Source organism: Puma concolor, chromosome B1 (assembly GCF_028749965.1).
Source record: "Puma concolor isolate L17-30 chromosome B1, mPumCon1.1.hap2, whole genome shotgun sequence".
In the NCBI taxonomy this organism is placed as follows: domain Eukaryota; kingdom Metazoa; phylum Chordata; class Mammalia; order Carnivora; family Felidae; genus Puma; species Puma concolor.
In genome coordinates this window covers 167,177,781-167,197,278 of record NC_141670.1, presented here as the reverse complement: position 1 = coordinate 167,197,278, position 19,498 = coordinate 167,177,781, and the positions used below count along the sequence as shown (strand labels likewise).

At 38.3% G+C, this 19,498-nt stretch overlaps 1 protein-coding gene across 5 annotated transcripts in view; it reads right to left on the bottom strand.

The window, feature by feature from the left end:
• The window catches only part of CORIN (corin, serine peptidase), a 256,107-nt gene that overhangs the window by 166,037 nt on the left and 70,572 nt on the right, over positions 1–19,498 (bottom strand). For all 5 annotated transcript variants that reach the window (XM_086705122.1, XM_086705120.1, XM_086705119.1 and 2 more), the window contains exon 4: positions 9,611–9,818. In XM_086705122.1, the coding sequence (XP_086561248.1) occupies positions 9,611–9,818 (208 nt within the window). The remainder of the gene's footprint in view (positions 1–9,610; positions 9,819–19,498) is intronic.

The following is a 19,498-nucleotide window of genomic DNA, read 5'->3' as shown; positions in this document are numbered from 1 at the left end:
ACAAGGGTAGTACAGTATGCTGGGACAGGTTACTGTTAGCATCCCAGTCTTAAGGAACAAGGGAAGGAGCAGTCATTGGAACTTAGGGAAAGCCATATGGAGAAGGCTTCCTGTACCAGCCACAGATTCTTGTGGTGGAATGCAAGCCAACCATGCAATCTGGCAAAGAAAGAAGTACGGGATTACTACACACCCTGACTCTTCCCATATGCTGATGTCCTGTTGGTGGCTCCCGCTGGCTAAGCCCCACAGCAAGGGAGAAAGTAGCATGATTGAAAGCCCCCTGGGGACAAGAGTGAAGTGGAGGATGGTGGCAAGTGGACATCGAGAAGCAAATGAGAGGGGAGCGCCAGGGTGGCTCAGTCTGTTAAGTGTCCAACTCTTGATTTTGGCTCAGGTCATAATCTCAAGGTTCATGAGATTGAGTCCTGCTTCAGGCTCTGTGCTGACAGCACGGAGCCTGCTTGGGACTTTCTCTCCTACACGTGCTCTCTCTGCAAATAAATAAGTAAACTTAAAAAAAAAAAAAAAGAAGTGGTAAATGAGAAATAGCCAGCATGCTGCTGTGTGCCCTGTATCTAGTGGGAGCTCAGCAAACACTTGTCAAGGGATAAAACACAATGTGGGGTGTGATTAGATTGTTAAACTATTATTAGCTTGAAATCTGGGAGCATTTATACCACAGAAATCAGCCAGTGCCACGAATGATTGTTTTGTTTCGTTTTTTGGTTCAGGGAGCCAGTTTACTAGCAAACCACTAGATGAAAATATCAATCATGTCATCTCTTACAGAAGAGAAAATGCTCTTATCTCCTCTGAAAGGAAAAGTACTATCATGCACTTCTCGAACCAGGTAAAGACATTACGCCAATATTAACTCACTATCCACTAACCGCCCCCCCCCCCACCACCACCACAGCCACGACTTCTCCCTTGATATACATGGTTTTCTTGGTGGTAATACCGTCCACCTAAGTCTGCAAGCCCAAAAGCCTTTGCCTCACCCTCAACCTCACCATTCATATGCAACTAATCACTACGTGCTATTAATTCTACTTCTTAAAATTCCCTAAAATATGTTTGTTCTCTCCCCACTTTATATCCTAGCAAAATTGAACTAGTTGTAGTTCCCCTAATATATCCTAGATCTAGACAGTTGCTCTACCTGAAACGTCTTCTTTTTCTACCTTGTCCACATGGCGAACTTCTATTTATCCTGCAAAACCAATTCAGCCGTTGCTTCCTCCCTGGGAGAAGCCTTCTCTAACAATGCAGGATGGAAAGAGGGCTTCCTTTGTCTGTCTGTAACCCCCACACTTTGTGAACTGATCGCATTGTACAATTTGATTGTTTTCATGTCTGGTCCCCTATTATGCTGAGTTCCTTGAAGGCAGAACTGTATTTTATTCATTTCCACATCCCCAACATCAAACTATGCACCTGGCACATTGTAGGTGCCAACAAATGCTTGCTAAAGGCATAAATAAATTGGAAACACCAACAGATGTCCAGGTCTCCCTCATCTCCTAGATTCTCATATCCTCACAGATCTCAGTGAAGTTCTCCTAAACAAGGCTCTGCTTAAAATTACACATCTTGCCACCAAAGCCCATTCTCCCAAAGCTCTCCAATTCCTTGCTGGATTTTTTTTCCATCGCACTTTTCACTATGTGATATACTACTATCTATTTATTTATTTATTTTAAATTTTTTTATTATCTATTTATTTGCTTATTGCTTATTTCCCTTCACTGTAATAAAAGTCCTGCGAGGTCAAGGATCTATTTTGTTTGCGGCTATATACCCAGTATGTACAGTCAGCAAATATTTTTTGAAAAAACAAATGAGTCACATGCAGGGGATAATTTAGTGTCCTGCTTGGAATAAAGCTGTCAGTACCAAAGTTGGGAGCAAACCATAACTACCTAACTCCCAAGTACAGATTATACAAGAACTCATGCCGGTCTTGCTCATATGATTTCCTCCCCATTAGGTCAGCAAATTTTACACGTGCTGTTCAATCTCGAAATAATTCTCGTGTAAGAGGAAAACGCTCTTAAAATGTTAATAAAATTGCTAAGGATGAAAACTCTACAGATTAAGTGTCTTGTTAATATGCCAGCAGTAGGGGGTCGCCCTTAAAATAGAAGAACAAGGAAATACTAACAGATAAACACAGCTTGAATTAAGATAAGTGTGAATAATGTAAAACCACACAACCACCCCTGAAAGGGAATATAAAATTCCACTCAACTTCTAACTGACAGGATCCTGATTCTCATTAATACTTGGCATATTTACCAGGGCCCATGGAATAGAGGATTAACGAATCACACAAGAAACTTGCAATTGTTAAATTATTTTTGCAGCTGTTTTGATTTTTGTACATCATGAAATGACGCTTTACATATGGATCTTCAAATGAATTGAATCAAAAAGATTAAATCTAAATTCTAGTCACAGCCACGTAATACCAATGAGCTTTTGAGGAGAAAAGTAAACAAATGATTCCACTGAGCTTCATAAAATATGTGTGCTTGAGACACCATCAGTGATGTGACAGGACAGAATCACAAAGAGCTGAGCTATCATGGCCGGATTGTCTAGCTTTATGTCTTTGTAAAATAAAAATAATATGAGTTATTCGACTACATCTCACCCACATTTGGGGCCATTTTGGATCATAAAATGGAAGCTTACTTACCATTTAATCTTTTATGTCTAATGCTGAAAAGCAGACAACATCAACTGTGTTGCCTGAAGTTGAAAAGCAAACAGACACAATTGACCATCTGAACAGCCATGTAGTCAACACTGGTATGGCTGAAAAGACTGCTGCTTCCAAGTTAGTTGGTACAATCAGGGAAGCAAGTGGCAAATGGCTTTCAGGATATTTACTTGGTAATAGCAACAAAGTTTATTTATTTGACTACTGACCTATATAAAATTTTAAAATTATAATTATTAAAAAATGTTAATCTGTAATATTTCCATTTATTCCCAAATGTGACATAATAGAGTTCTTGGGACATAGAAAAAATCTTTAATAAAATAAATTAGCAGTATGTAATTACTTTCCACTTAGAAAAAATTAATACAATAAGCTTATGCTAACTTATATAATTTACAAATACTTCAAAAAAAATGTTAAGTCTATTTATTTGTTTTGAGAGACAGAGAGAGAGAGTGGGGAAGTGGCAGAGAGAGGAGGGGGGAGAGATAATCCCAAGCAGGCTCCGCACTGTCAGCACAGAACCTGATCTGGAGCTTGATCTCACAACCCTAGGTCTATGACCTGAGCCAAAACCAAGAGTCAGATGCTCAACTGACTGAACCACCCAGGAGCCCCCCAAAAATGGTTTTAAAACAAATTATATTTTCTAATAGCTTTCAAGATGACTTCAGGGTTGCATTTACACAGGAGATTGGCCCATGCTGTCTTATAAAATAACACATTTAAGAATACAGTAAGCTCCCCAAAATTACATTAGAAGCAGACAAATTTTAATTTCTTATTAAAACATTATCAGTAAAATCTAACTCAGAAATGGTGTAGCAATATAATGATGTGCAGTAGTAGGAATTGTGAGTATAAATTTGGTGATGAGGGAGAGGCTTTATAATTCTAGTATAGCAAATAGTTTTTTAATCATTCCAGTAATCAACATACTTCAACATAATAAAGGGCATATATAAAAAACCCACAGCCAACAACCTATTCAATGATTAAAAAAAAACTGAGAGTTTTTCCTACAAGATCAGGAACAAGACAAAGATATCCACCCTCACTACTATTATTGAACGTAATACTGGAAATCCTAGCCACAGCAATCAGAAAAGAAAAAGAAATAAGAAGCATCCATATTGGCAAGGTAGAAGTTAAACTGTTGCTATCTGCAGATGACCTGGTACTATATACAGAAAATCCTAAAGAGTCCACCAAAAAACTATTACAAGTAATAAGTCAAGTCAGAAAAGTTGAAGGATACAAAATTAGCCCTCATAAATCAGCCGTATTGCTATACATTAATAACAAAATAGCAGAAAGAGAAATTAAGAAAACAATTCCATTTATAATTGCACCGAAAACAATAAAATACCTAGGAATAAATTTAACCAAGGAGGTGAAAGACTTGTACTCTGAAAACTATAAAACATTGATGAAAGAACTGAAGACAACACCAGCAAATGGAACAATGTTTCACACCGATAGGTGGAAGAATTAATATTGTTAAAATGTCCATACCCCTCAAAGCGATCTATAGATTCAATACAGTCTCTATCAAAATACCAAGATATTTTTCACAGAGCCAGAACAAATGATACTAAAATTTACATGGACCCACAGAAGACCTCAAATAGCCAAAGAAATCTTGAGAAATGAGAACAAAGCAGAGGTACCACAATCCCAGACCTCACGATATATTACAAAGCTTCAGTAACCAAAACAGTACAGCAGCAGCACAAAGAATAGACACAGAGAGTCTAGAAATAAACCCACAATTTTATGGTCAATTAATTTACGACAAAGGAGGCAAGAATATATAATGGAGAAAAGTCTCTTCAACAAATACTGTTGGGAATACAGGACAGATAAATGCAAAAGAATGAAACTAGACCACTTTCTTACACTATACACAAAAATAAACCCAAAATGGATTAAAGACCTAAATGTGAGACCTGAAACCGTAAAATTCCTAGAAGCAAACATAGTAATTTCTCCAATATCAGCCATATAAACATTTTCCTTGATATGTCTCCTGAGGCAAGGGAAATGAATGCAAAATTAAACTATTGGGACCACACCAAAATAAAAAGCTTTTGCACAGTGACAGAAACCATCAACAAAACAAAAAGGAAACTTACTGAATGGGAGAAGGTATTTGCGAATAATACATCAGATAAGGGGTCAATATCCAAAATACATAAAGAACTTACACAACTGAACACCAAAAAAAAAAAAAAAAAATCCAATTAAAAAATGGGCAGAGGACCTGATGGATATTTTCCCAAAGAAGACATATAGATGTCCAACAGACACATTAAATGATGCTCAATATCACTAATCAGGTTTAGAAGGTGAGAAGAATGAGAAAAAAAAAAATTGCAACTCTTGCATCTCTAAAGGAGGTGATGAAGTTTATATACTCCCAGAAAGTCACATATCATCTTGGACTACCATATCAATAATACTAAGTTATTATATATGGAGAAGTTACTGCGCACCAGGTAGGGGAAACCATGTATGGGCACTTTGCATAAATCATTCTGTCGAATACACACAAACACAGCCTATAAAGGGGGTATAATCACCCTCATCATAGAAATGAGTAAACCATGGGCTCACAAGACTAACTAATATGTCCAAGGCCCTTTAACTGGCAATTGACAGAGCTACAGATTGAGTCAGTGTTCATCTGCCCCCAAACTATAAGTGCTTTCTCTGTAGTTACCAGATTAAATTTTCTAACTTCCAGCAAACATAGTTATTTGGGAAAAAGCACAATAGTTCTTTTCAGGAAGCTCATTCAAGGAAATTCATTTGATCCTTACCACAATCCTACAGGGACTGAGTACACTACAGAAAACTGTCCTGTAGTCCTAGGTCTGAGATATAATCTTTAATCTCAACTAATCCAGCTAGATAAAGATTATTTCATCTCCACAGATATTAAGAATTTCTGCAAAGGACCTAGTGACAAATTAATACTCCAGAGGGGGAAAAGAATCAATAGCAAGCATGTCCAGTTTTTAATGTTAAGGACTCATTCCATGAGCACAGAGTTTCTCTACAAAGTATTAGAAGATGTGAGTGGAGTGACCATCACCCCACATCAGCAGGTCTCCTGGGTGTCTTCTACAAGCAAAACTGGACCTTCCAAGGCAAACTGACTTCCCTACAGCTTTGATAATGTTATAGGCCGATTATTTAAACAAGGTTGGAATGAGAGATAGTTACACATAGAAAGCATGTGGATGGTTTCTTTTCCAGACACCTTAATTGTATCTTGTGTATCAAAAAGCCATCCAGAAGCAACTGTTATTCTCCTGGCCCAGAAATTGTGAATTCCTCTCTAGTTACTTGCTGATATTTTTAAGCTAGTCCTTCTAACTCATATTTTTATGACTACCCAAATGACTTATCAGCAAAATCTCTATAGTTTGAGATATATGTCACTGAATCCATAGAAATTATACACAACTTCAATTAGCCTGTGTTATAGTATATGATACACATATTTATTCATAGCAATCCTAGTGTAAATAGAAATTATTAAAGTTCATTGTTATATATGTAGTTAATGAGCATCTGAGGGGGCAGGTTAAAAACTATACTATTTATATATCCCACTAGATCTTTTTAAACTAAATTTTAAATATTACCAAACAGCTATTTTGTCCATAATAGAATATAAGCAATGCTCCATTATTTGAACAGTAGAAAAAATTAGTATAATGGATGATGTTATGTGAAAAAGAAGAAAAATGTTTGAACTATTTTCTAAAATACATTTTACCTTTATTAACTTGTTTTGCTTATTAAATCTAGCTAGTTGGGTCTATGCACACACTAAATGACAGCAGGAAGCACTGGTCTGAAAGTGTAATTATAAAGTTAAGTATAATAATAAATGTAATAATAAAAAATAGGATAAGTCTCCAAAGTATACCTGAAAAGTGACTATAAATTATTATCCATTATAACAGAAAATGGAAAACACTTATATTAGAGCATTTCTCAGGATGAACCGGGTCAGAAGAGAAACAAATTTTACCTAAAAGTGCCCGGAAGGCTATGAGTAGCATCACTAAAATTTTACAGTTGATTGAAGTGAGAGTGGAGGTTGAGTTACAATAAGGATGACCAAAGGGAATTCAGAGTCTCCAGGAAGCTGAATGCACTCTCTTTCATTGTTTTATCTACGTACAAGATAAGGCTGAGACGTGTGGCTTTGTGCCCTGCTTCCTCACTGGCTGCAGTGTGTTGAATGGATGGTCCCAAAATGATGTGTCCACGTCCTAACTTCTGGAACCTGTGAACGTTGCCTTATTTGGATAAAAGGTCTTTGTGGGTGTAATTAGAACCTTGAGATGATGAGACCCTCTTGGGCTACCTAAACCAATGGCAAGTGTCCTCATAAGAGAAGAGAGACACACAGAGAAGGCTATGTGAAAATGGAGGCAGAGAGTAGAGTGATGTGGCCACAGGTCAAGGAAAGCCTGAAACTACCAGAAGCTGACAAAGGGAGACAATGTCCCCTGCCCCCCTCAGAATCTCCAGAGGGAGCATGGCCCTGTCAGATTTTAGACTTCTCGTTTCTAGAACTGTGAGAGAATAAATGTGTAAGCCACTCAGCTTGTAGTAATTTATTATGGCAGCTCTAGAAAACTAATCCAACCATCATGTCACGCTCCCACTGCTTCACTCTTATCACCATGAAAGCCTGCTCTGCATAGGGTTCTTTCGAGTGAAATGTTTTCCTGAACACAGTATCTGATCATAGCTCTTTACTTATTTCTACAATAATCTACTGTTTCTGTTTTACCCAGATTTTATTCTGTGGCCATTCAGGCATTTTCCAGTTAAAACAATAAACGCCTGTGTCCTGTTCCAAACACATTTTATACACTAATTAAATTAGTACATATAGGGGTGCCTGGGTGGCTCAGTGTTAAGCATCTGACGTCAGTTCAGGTCATGATCTCGCAGTCTGTGAGCTCAAGCCCTGCATGGGGCTCTGTGCTGACAGCCCAGAGCCTGCAGCCTGCCTCAGATTCTGTGTCTCCCTCTCTCTCTGCCCCTCCCCCACTCACACTCTGTCTCCCTCCCTCTCTCTCTCTCCCTCTCTCTCTCTCTCTCTCAAAAATAAACATTAAAAAAAAATACTGCAAATAATATGGAATCTATTTACACTTGAAAATGCATCTCATTCTAACATTACTATTCCAAAGATACCTTAACATTTTAATTCAGAAAACAACTGATGTTCCATGTAATTTTGTATTTAGTACATGCTTTGAAAAATTTTTAAAGATGTATACTTAATAAATTTAAAATATTCCATAACACACTTTTAATTGATTTACTCTTATTGAAAATTATTTCAATATAATAATGTAATATTGAAGTTATGCTATTTCAGTAAGGTGAAGGTGGTCAAATTAATGTACAAATTTCCAGTTATAAACTAAATAATTTATGGAGATGTAATGTACAGCATAGTGACTATAGTTAATAATACTCTATTGTACATTTAAAAGTTGCTAAGAGAGTTGATTTTAAAATTTCTCATTCTAGGGGCACCTGGGTAGCTCCGTCAGTTAAACGTCCAACTTCAGCTCAGGTCATGATCTTGTGGTCTGTAAGTTCGAGCCCCACATCGGGGTCTGTGCTGACAGCTCAGATCCTGGAACTTGCTTCAGATTCTGTCTCCCTCTCTCTCTGCCCCTCCCCTATTCACGCTTTGTCTCTCTGTCTCTCTATCTCCGAAAAATGAATAAACCTTAAAAAAATAAGCAAAATAAACTTCTCATTCTAAGAAAAAGAAAATTTGCCATTGTGTGGTGGTGAGTGCTAACTAGACTTACTGAGGTGGTCATTTGGCAATATATGCAAATGTTGAACCATTATGTGGTATGCCTGAAACCAATATAATGTTTGTATCAATTTTATATCTCAAAAAAAAAAAAAGAAATGAGCTTACAAGACACGTACACAAGCATGCTCACTCACAAATGCTTCCTCACACCTAAAATAAGAAAATTCTTTCCAATCTTATTTGATAGAGCACTAGACAGTCTCTGTTTGCCCTTCTGCATCTACCCCACACCCTCCTCACCTGCTGTGGGTTCCAGTGTTGACCATAAGAACCACCTAGTGTCTCACCTTTACCTGATTTAGAGGATGAGATTTGGCACTTAGGACCTGATGATATTTAGACGAGATTTGGGATCTCATCCATTGTGCTCACATCAATAACACACCCTTGCCCAATAGCTGTGGGTGAGTTGATCTGGTGGGAGGTCCTGGCAGGGGAGAGGGCAGGAGAGTGAGGTTGGGGTATTTATTTCTTCTTCTCTGTCCTGCAGGGCTGGCAGTGGCTGTGCTCCTCTGTCTCGGGTCACAGCACTTGGCTTGTTGGAAGACCTCTTACCCGCAGCTATAATTCTCTCCAGGTGCTATCCGCCCTTCTCCCCTTCCAAGTCCTGGGTGGTGGAACTGCATCCCCCTATCATGAGACCCTGGTGCCTCTCATAATTTATTTGTTCTCTTAACCTGTCCACACCTCCATAAATCTTCTCTTCAATAAACTCTTTCAGTCACCCCTTTGAGTGTGCTGTCTTCTGCCAGACCCTCACTGAAACACCTACTCAGTATCCCAGCTGATCGCCTCAACCTAACATCCTGACTAATTTCTTCCCAGAAATAAAACTACTCTAGGTTTTCAAAAAAAAATCTAGTTTAAAAGAATTACAACTGGCTATGACTGGCATGAGATATTTTCTCCTTTAACAAAAATATACGGTGGTAGCTTGGGATGATCTCATTCCCCCTCAGTCACTTCTGCTACAACTGACTCATCATTGAATGATTTTGGTTCCAAAATACCTGTCATCGCCATCACCGACGCACTCAGGGAAGGCGAGGCTACAGCCAAAAAGCATGATATGTTGATAGCAACTGAGGCGATGGAGGTACATGAAGAACTTGAGGAACTTCTCCATTTCCATGTTTTTGACAAATGAGAAGACAGGTGTTAGCGTGGTGTAGTAGGGCAGCATCTGACACTGGCTGTGGGTGATGTTCATACAGGCACCTGGGAAGTCAAGATATTTATATTTAGGAGCAGGCACGACAGAATCATATGTTTGCAAACTCATTTGACACGATAGACTGACAATGTTCATAATATAAAATACATTCTGCAAATAAGAATGACTCTAGATTCTAGATTCTAGACACCCACATACATACAGAAAATTGTGTGTGTGTGTGTGTGTGTGTGTGCACGCTTGTGCACGCGCCTGCATGCATATGATAATGAAATCAAGCTACTAATATTCACAAAGGGGTAGCATCTGTGTCCTGGGCAAATGCATAGAAAAATACACTCTCACAGCCAGCTGATTGCCATATAAGTTGGCAAATACTGTTTTGGATTACAGCTAGGCAGGACAATATGTATCCAAAAAAAAAAAAGTTTTAAATGCATACCCTTTGACACTGTGATATTTCTAATACTTTTATCCTAAGGAAATAATCATGGTTGTGAACATGGATTTATCTACATGGATCTTCATCTCTGCATAGTTTATAATTTTTTTTTAACATTTTTAAAGTTTATTTATTTACTTTGTGAGAGAGAGGAAAAGCTGGATAGAGGCAGAGAGAGAGAGGAAAGAGAGGATCCCAAGCAGGCTCTCCACCGTCAGCACATCGGGCTCAAACCCATGAACTGCGAGATCATGACCTGAGCCAGAGGCAGACGCTTAATTGACTGAGCCCCACTGGTGCCCCCTATAATAAAAAGATAGCAATCACCTAAACATTCACCAATGGGAGTTGCTTAAAAATACTATGAAACAAACAACAGAATACTTAACTATATGAAAGATGCTTTAGAAGACTATTTAATCACATAGAATGGTGCTTGTAGTAAATAAAAATAGCAAGTCACAAAACAATTTGCATACCATGATCCTATTTTTAAAAATACATGGTTACTCAAAGGTTTCCAATCTTGTCCATGCTAACAGTTCAGGGTCAGCTCAGAGCCTCCGATTTCATTTTCCTCCAAAATTGGCTCACTACCACCTCCATAGCCTCTCTTTCTCCTTCATTCCCTAAATTTGCATGGTTGGTGTCATATAAATAAAAATATTAATATGAATCCAGGTGATGGGATATTAGGAGACTATTCTATTTTGCTCTTTGAATTCTGTATTCTCTTATTGGTTTATATAAAGATTTATTACTTTTCATTTAAGAAGGTGATAATTAAAATTTTGGTTATTATTTAAGCAAGCTGCTACTTGAACCCAGAGTCTTCAGGTTTCGGAAACACAGTGGAAGAATTAATTCTAATTATGTTGAGGAGGATAAAGGCAAGGGAACAGAGCTCAACAAGAAAGGAAACATCTCTTCTGATATATAACTCCCAGTCAAAGAAATAAAGGGAAAAACCTCTCCAAACCTAAGGCCAATTTCATTTTAATAAAAACAATGTTTAACAATAATTCTGCATCTCTGACAAAATGGCCGAACAAACCCTTTGATCTGTAATACAGAGCAAATACAGCCTATCACAGAAGGATTCCAGACCTCCTCTTCTGCTTGTTTCCTTCACATAGGTCACCTCAGAGACTTCACTTCTTATCGTCTCACTGCCCTTCCTAGTCTCCTAAGTACTAGGACTCTAATGTCACGTCTCTTTCAAACCTCTCTGAAAACTGCCCAAACCGTGTAAGAAGTCTTTCCCCCAAATGACCAGATTGTAGCCATTAGCTCAGAGTCTCATTCTTCATGAAAACACACACTTAACCACTGTTTTTATTATCTAACCCAAAATGCGCTGAGCTTAGTGGGGCAGGATCAAAACATGATTTTCCTTTTCAAAGCCAATCAATGACATGTGGAATTTCTCTCATCCTAGAACATAGAGGAGACACGGCCAAAAACTTAAGGGCACAACACTTTTTTCGACCTCCTCAAACTCAAAATACAAAATGGGAAAGACAGGAGTCAGAGAAGAAGAAAATCCAAGTCAAAATAATACTCAGACAAAACACAAACAGACACATAAACACATAAATTCAGCCTCACGTGAGTGCTAAGGTCAGGGGTTCCGGGCACGTTGCATGAATATGACCGTCATGTCATTTGGTGCGGGAGGTTAAAACACATTTCAGTGTAGGAGATAAGCACAGGCAGAGTGATCATACAGACAGTAAACTTCAAAATGACACAACTGTATGTATTGTGCTACAAGCAGAGATGCTTACTTAAAAGAGCTGAGAGTAAGAGTTTGACTCCACCAAAAAAGGTGAAAAAAATCGGTGGAAAATTCAGTCTCAGGAAGACATGTATTGAAAACCAGCAGGTGCCAAGCACCAAACCAGGTACTCAGAGGCCCTCGTTCACAATGATCTCATTTTCACAACCTGCTAAAGTGGTATCACATCTATAGTATACATGAGAAAACTCAATTGCAGAAAGGCTAAGACATCTGCCTGGCTATGCAGAGCCATTCTGTGAAAATTCCAGATCTTCAAACTTAGGTCTTCTGAATAACTTCTGTTTGGAACCACCCCAGGCTAACACCAAAGGGGTTATTATGTTAAAAACATATCTTAAAGAATATAATTCCTAATGGCCCATGAAAGGAAAAGACTAAAAAGCATGTAATGGCATGTCATCGATCTGAATTTATATTCATAGATAATGCACCCATGTACACTGACCAGTATCATTCATTTTATATTACATTATTTTCTGTAGGGCTCACAGCTTTGGGGTTTATACACTTGATGATAAACTAAATTTGAAGTGAGGAGATGATCAAAAGGCTAATTCATCCTCACCTTGCCAAAGAATATTGAGAATCAATATTGAGAATACTGAGAAATGAATTTTAAGAAATCATTTGAAAAGTACAAAATAGTAAGGTAACTCACATTTGGTGTGCTACTATGTTATGACATTGTGAGCTGCACACACACACATGCACAAAAGGTATTTCCTTCTCAGAGGACAGCAAGAGCTCCCATAAGCATATCATCCAAAGTGCTCCTATATCCCTCAATAACATCATCCTATTTTATTTTCATTATAGTATTAGGACTACCTCATACAATCTTGTCTGTCTATCTATCTATTTACTCCCAGCGTTCTTCCACAATGATCGAAACCACTGGGATACCAAAGAGTAGACAATAGTTATTCACTGCATGAATGCAAAGATTCAATGGAACAGATTGTCCCCACTAAAAGATTTCTTCCTGAAAAAGATAGTAGATGTGAATGAGCCAGTATATCTCAGACCCAAAGGCACCAATGTTGATGGCTAATACTGCAACTATTGTTTTTAATTATCTGTTCCCTAGAACTTACCATGACCCAGGGAGTCATCCCATCCTGTTTCTTTCACTAGATTAATTTTTATCTTGGACTCCCCTCTGGACTATATAGTGCAGCAGTTGGAAGTAAGAGAAAGGGCTGCCCTCCCTTTCCAGTAAAAGGTATACCTTCTGTTACCCTTAAGCATGCTCAATTGCTTGTAGCATGAGACCTCACCATAGCAGAGAAAACAGAAATCATCATACTGCTGATGTTCAACTATCATTTCAACAGTGTTGGTACCTTCAGCAAGAAAAACATACAATTCAGAGAGGATAGGCTGAGATAGGTTTACAGTAAAAGCCTAAATAAATTATTAGTATCTATTCAAGTTGTCTCTTGTTATTAAATATACTTAAAATTTCCCTTCCACTTATTGTTTTGTATTAAGTAAAACAACTTAAAGGTAAGAAAATAGACAAAAGATCCTTGAGTACATTCTAGGCTGGATTTATGATTCTAGGTACGTTATATACATTATATACGTTATATACAATATATACGTTATATATATTCTAGGTACGTTACAATCTTATGAGAAAGATTTTTTATTCCTATTTTATATATGATGAGATAGATTCAGTGAGGGTAAGAAAGTGCTCAAAAGTACACAGATGTTAACTTGTAGAATCGAAACCAGGTTTTTCTGATCCCATAACCTATTCTTTTCCTCCGTACAATTCTGCCAAAGATACTATTCCATTTTAAACATGGTAAATTCACTTCATTCATTGTAGAATATTTTGATGACTCTCCTTGGATTTAGCAACAGAGCTGCTTCTCTACGATTGGCAAAAATTAAACGTTCTCAAAGGAAACAGTGAATTTGCTATTAAAAGTAGTTCACCTGGGGGCGCCTGGGTGGCGCAGTCGGTTAAGCGTCCGACTTCAGCCAGGTCACGATCTCGCGGTCCGTGAGTTCGAGCCCCGCGTCAGGCTCTGGGCTGATGGCTCAGAGCCTGGAGCCTGTTTCCGATTCTGTGTCTCCCTCTCTCTCTGACCCTCCCCCGTTCATGCTCTGTCTCTCTCTGTCCGAAAAATAAATAAACGTTGAAAAAAAAAAAAAAAAAGTAGTTCACCTGTCCTTACTGAGAGTCCATTTGGATTGGGAACGCTTAGTATCTATTCCTGGCTGTACTACAAAGTCAACACAGGTCAGGACTACATCACCAGAATGGAATAATGAAAGCCATTCTCTATTCTAGATAACTGATGGGGACAGTTACATCTTGTCAGAATAATTGCTGGCACAAGCCAATATGAAAGGACTTCGTGTACTTAGGAAGATCCGTAAAAGGGTTACAGTAAGATAAGAAGGAACAGAGAGTTAAAGACAGGTCCTTCTGTGAAGATCCTGGCCTCCTAAGCAACTCTGTAAACATCTTTGAATCCAAATATGGTAACTATTTTATTTCTCATAAAAGAAAATCAATGAGACAAAGTAAAACACATGAGTCAACTGTGGCATTTGTAAAAAGTCTTTACAGACATAGTCAAGGGCATTGGTAACTCAATGTCTTGCCAATTTTTGCACATGCAAAAAATGTAAGTGCCTGGCTGGTACAACACTAATTATCAGAGTTACGTATGAGCTACCAAATTTTGCCAGGAGAAGCATGAGGATTGGGATTTAACATTTTCTATATAATTATATCTATTGGTCTGCTTCAAATCCTGCTTTTATTATTCCATATTTATGTGGCTTTTCACAAGTTACTGAACTTTTCTATTTATGTTTCTTCATCTGCAAATTACTATATTTGGGGTTATTATAAGGATTAAGTGATGTTACATAATGCCTTTCATTAGCACATATGGTAAGTTATAAAACTTTTCACTATTATGATTAACTCATTTGTGACTCACAAAAACTCTGTAGACTAGAAAGAAGAAATACTTGTATCCATGGTGTATGGGTAGAAAAACCGAGGCTGAAACATTAAGCTTTCATCAGCCATTTTCTTCTAAATTCTGTGATTATATTCCATTACACACACACACACACACACACACACACACACACACACACACATATGGTCAAAATTCAAAGTTTCATTAATTAGTTTGCTTACTTGAAAAAGAAACAAATGTTGGGTGTTATATTTTAAAAAACATTAGTTATTCATTGAGAAAATATGTATTCTCTATTAAATATAGGCATTAGTCTTGGTGCTAGAGAATTTAAAAATAAGAATTTGAAATTAGACCACATTTTATTTATTTACCCAAAATGTACTTTAACACACATGAAAACTGTTTCGTTTTTAATGCCACTAATGGCAAAAATAAGTTCTAAAATGACGAGAGTATAAGAAACTACTGGGGCGCCTGCGTGGCGCAGTCGGTTAAGCGTCCGACTTCAGCCAGGTCACGATCTCGCCGTCCGTGAGTTCGAGCCCCGCGTCGGGCTCTGGGCTGATGGCTCAGAGCCTGGAGCCTGTTTCCGATTCTGTGTCTCCCTCTCTCTCTGCTCCTCCCCCGTTCATGCTCTGTCTCTCTCTGTCCCAAAAATAAAAAAAATAAACGTTGAAAAAAAAAAAAAAAACTACTTAGTGACACATCATGTTCATAGAGGGTAGGGTTTATTATAAAATCAGTGCCTCACTTGAGGTTAGTTTTAAACTTCACTGTTCACGAAGGCAATGAGATCTAAGCGGACTTTCCAGCATGTGTAGTTTTATTGGGAACCCCATTTCACAGTCAACATTGAAATACTGGAAGAATATGTGAGAGGGCAGATCTGTAATACCAAGGTCTGCATTATACCAGCTAAGTACTGTGGTTCTTAATGTATTTGTACAACACCCATTCAGATAACCATCTCTCACTCAGAATTCTCTAACTTTAAATTTTTTTTTAACCTTTATTTTTGAGACAGAGAGAGACAGAGCATGAATGGGGGAGGGGCAGAGAGAGGGAGACACAGAATCTGAAACAGGCTCCAGGCTCTGAGCTGTCAGCACAGAGCCCGACGCGGGGCTCAAACTCAAGGACCGTGAGATCACGACCTGAGCTGAAGTCGGAGGCTTAACTGACTGAGCTTAACCGACTGAGGCACCCCCAGAATTCTCTAACTTTAAAATCAGTAACAAGTCAGTCTCAAGCTGAGCTGATATTTACCTTTTCACTCTCTGAATTTACAAAGGAAGACTTTACAGAGAATACAATTGTAAAGGAAGTAAGATTGTAAAGGGAATCTCAAAAGGGAATATTGAAAATTTTAGTTTTGGGGATGCATATGATATACTTTTTCTTTTTAACAAATATACCTTTTATCTTATTACAAGGCGGTGTAAGATTAGAAAGTAAAAGTAAAACATAAGCAACCACTCAACAACAAGGAGGAAGAATGGACTAGTTCTTATTGGTTGTATCCTCAGTATCAACTTCCTCATCTCTAATTGGAATATCAGCCATGAAGTTTAGAAGACCTCTCCCTATCCCTGGCTCCAGGCAGCGGTCCTGACTGGCCAATGACTGTTAACTCATGACATTGCTTGGCACTGTCCTTAATTCAAGGGCAAATAAGAGACTGAAGTTGGTCCAATCACAGTAAAACCCAGGGACAGAATGGGCTACCTAACTTAGGGCACTCAGGGTAAATCGCGAATATAGGGCCCCTTGTTCAAAAATTATTTTATATTATTTATATTATATTATTTGTAATATTTATATTATCGTTAATAATTTCAACAAAGCGACAGCAGAGCATTAAACAATGGGTGGAGCCCTGTGCTCAGAGTTCTGTGCAACCATACAGGTCAGCGTGTTTATGAAGCTGGTCAATGATTAGAAAAGGAGTCCTCCCTCCACAAAACTCCGTCACTCTCCACGTAGGGATATTTGAGCAGCAGTCCCAGGATTTCTCTATGACATTAGGTAAGAACTAAAGGTGACAGTTTAAGAGCTGTAGGGGCCTCCAACTTAGTCAGAGGACTTCTATCTTTTTCTAAGATTTTAAGGTGTCAGAGGCAGAGATATCCAAACACACAGCATCCCTGGCTTTGTCCACCCATTCAAACATCGCATGAAAGTAGTGTCTCCTCTTGGGAAACTGGATGTATGTGCAAACTACATTTCAACTCCAGCTTGAGAGAGTCATACATCTCTCCAGGGAAGCTGCCTACACAGGACTGGTAAGGAGCCCATTCCCTGCCATTGTTAAGTGGCCTCTTTTCTCTCACGTTTAGCCAGGAGAGAAAAGGTGGTCTAATTCTGCTGATCCAATGTTCCAAACGTTGTGCTGAAATATTTGCGGCTTTATACCTGCTTCTAAATTATAGTGCACATAGTAAAGCCCACCCATCACGAGTCAGTCATTTTGAGCCCTTGACTCACAGGGAATTTCTCAAGAAAATATTAATGGCTATACTGTATCCCTACTATGGACACATTAGATGAATTTGGCCAAACTGTAACTGAAGAGATTTGTAGAACATTAAGAAGTGTTTCTTCTTTATCAAGAAGATATTAACAGGAAACTGGGAGTACTTTTCTCCTACTTGTCACCAACAATAGTAGGTAATGTCAATTCACTTGTCAGATGACAAAAAACAGGACTCTGTAAAATGTGACCTTAGAAAAAATGTAAATTCTGAAACTTCTCTACTCTCTGCCTTTTCACATTAGGGTGAAGATGGAAGTAACTGGAGTAGAGGGCCCTGGGATAATAAAGCCAAAAAAGAGAAACACAGGAAGGTTAAACATGTACACGAATGAATGAAGTTGAAATAGCAAAGAAACGGAGTCAAAAATCAGTGAGATTGGGGGCACCTGGGTGGCTCAGTCGGTTGAGCGTCTGACTTCGGCTCAGGTCATGATCTCACAGTTTGCGAGTTTGAGCCCCATGTCGGGCTCCATGCTGACAGCTCAGAGCCTGGAGCCTGTTTTGGATTCTGTCTCCTTCTCTCTCTGACCCTCCCCACTTGTGCTCTCTCTGTCTCTCAAAAATAAATAAATGAAAAAAAATTTTTTTTTTAAATTAGTGAGATTGGCCCAAATTCAAATGGGGTAGAATACAAACAAAGAGAGGCAGAGATCTGAATGGTGCAGTGAAAGCCCTGGAGTACCCAACACAAAAACTCCAAGGGGGAATATCAATTCAATTTTGTGTCTGTGTAGGGACATTGTAATTTTCCTATAATTGGAAAATGTTGGAATGTGAATTTTAATAACGATGAATTAAGTATTTAATATTAGGTTTAACATACTGCTATATAAAGCCTTTGCTTTCTCTAGGTGATTTCTTAAAACTATGAAACATAGTATTATAATTAAAAACTAGTTAATGCCAAAATTCCTCTGTGTAATTACAGGAGAAAGTTTAACTCTGCTACAAAAGTCACTAGGAAAAAATGCTTTAAGAAAGATCCTGACAAGGGCGCCTGGGTGGCTCAGTCAGTTGAGATTCTGACTTCAGCTCAGGTCGTGATCTCACGGTCTGTGGGTTCGAGCCCCGCGTCGGGCTCTGTGCTGACATCTCAGAGCCTGGAGCCTGTTTCGGATTCTATGTCTCCCTCTCTCTCTGACCCTCCCCTGTTCATGCTCTGTCTCTCTCTGTCTCAAAAATAAATAAACATTAAAAAAATTTAAAAAAAAAGAAAGATCCTGACAAAACTGATACAATATTGGTAAGCTGGGAGACAGCATATTGAGATTCATTGTACTATTCTCTCTATTTTTGTGTGTGACTAAAAATTTTTGCGTAAATTGATTTTTTTAAAGAATGAATTCTGAAATATTAGAAAATAATCTAAAAGCCCACCCATGATAAACATTGAGAAATATTTTGTAAACTAAAACAAATTTCTTTCATGTGAACAGTTGAACTCTCCATCAAGAAAAGGAAATCTCAGGATTCCAGAAAGACAGTAGGAAACTGACAACAAAAGCAGTGTGAGTACATGAGATGACATCACATGAATGAATATCACATGAGCCAATATTACAATGGCCTTGTCTTGAAGGAAGCTATCATTTTCAATAAAGAAATGAAACCTTGCAGGGGTGCCTGGGTGGTTCAGTTGGTTAAGCATCCGACTCTTCGTTTCAGCTCAGGTCATGATCTCACAGTTTCACGAGTTTGAGTCCCACGTTGGGCTCTGCACTGATGGTACGGAGCCTGCTTGGGATTCTCTCTCTTCCTCTTTCTCTGCCCCTGCTCTGTTCACACTGTCTCTGTCTCTCTCAAAATAAATAAATAAACTTAATTTAAAAAGTTAAAAAAAAAAAAAATGAAATGAAGTCTTGTATCCATAAGAAGCACAAAGAAGAACAAAAATCCCCCCAACAAAAAACAAGGACTCAGTTAGCTCAGGCATATTATGAGGATGCCATTCTGACTCTGCCTAGATTCTGGCTGGAAACAAAGCATTTATTTGT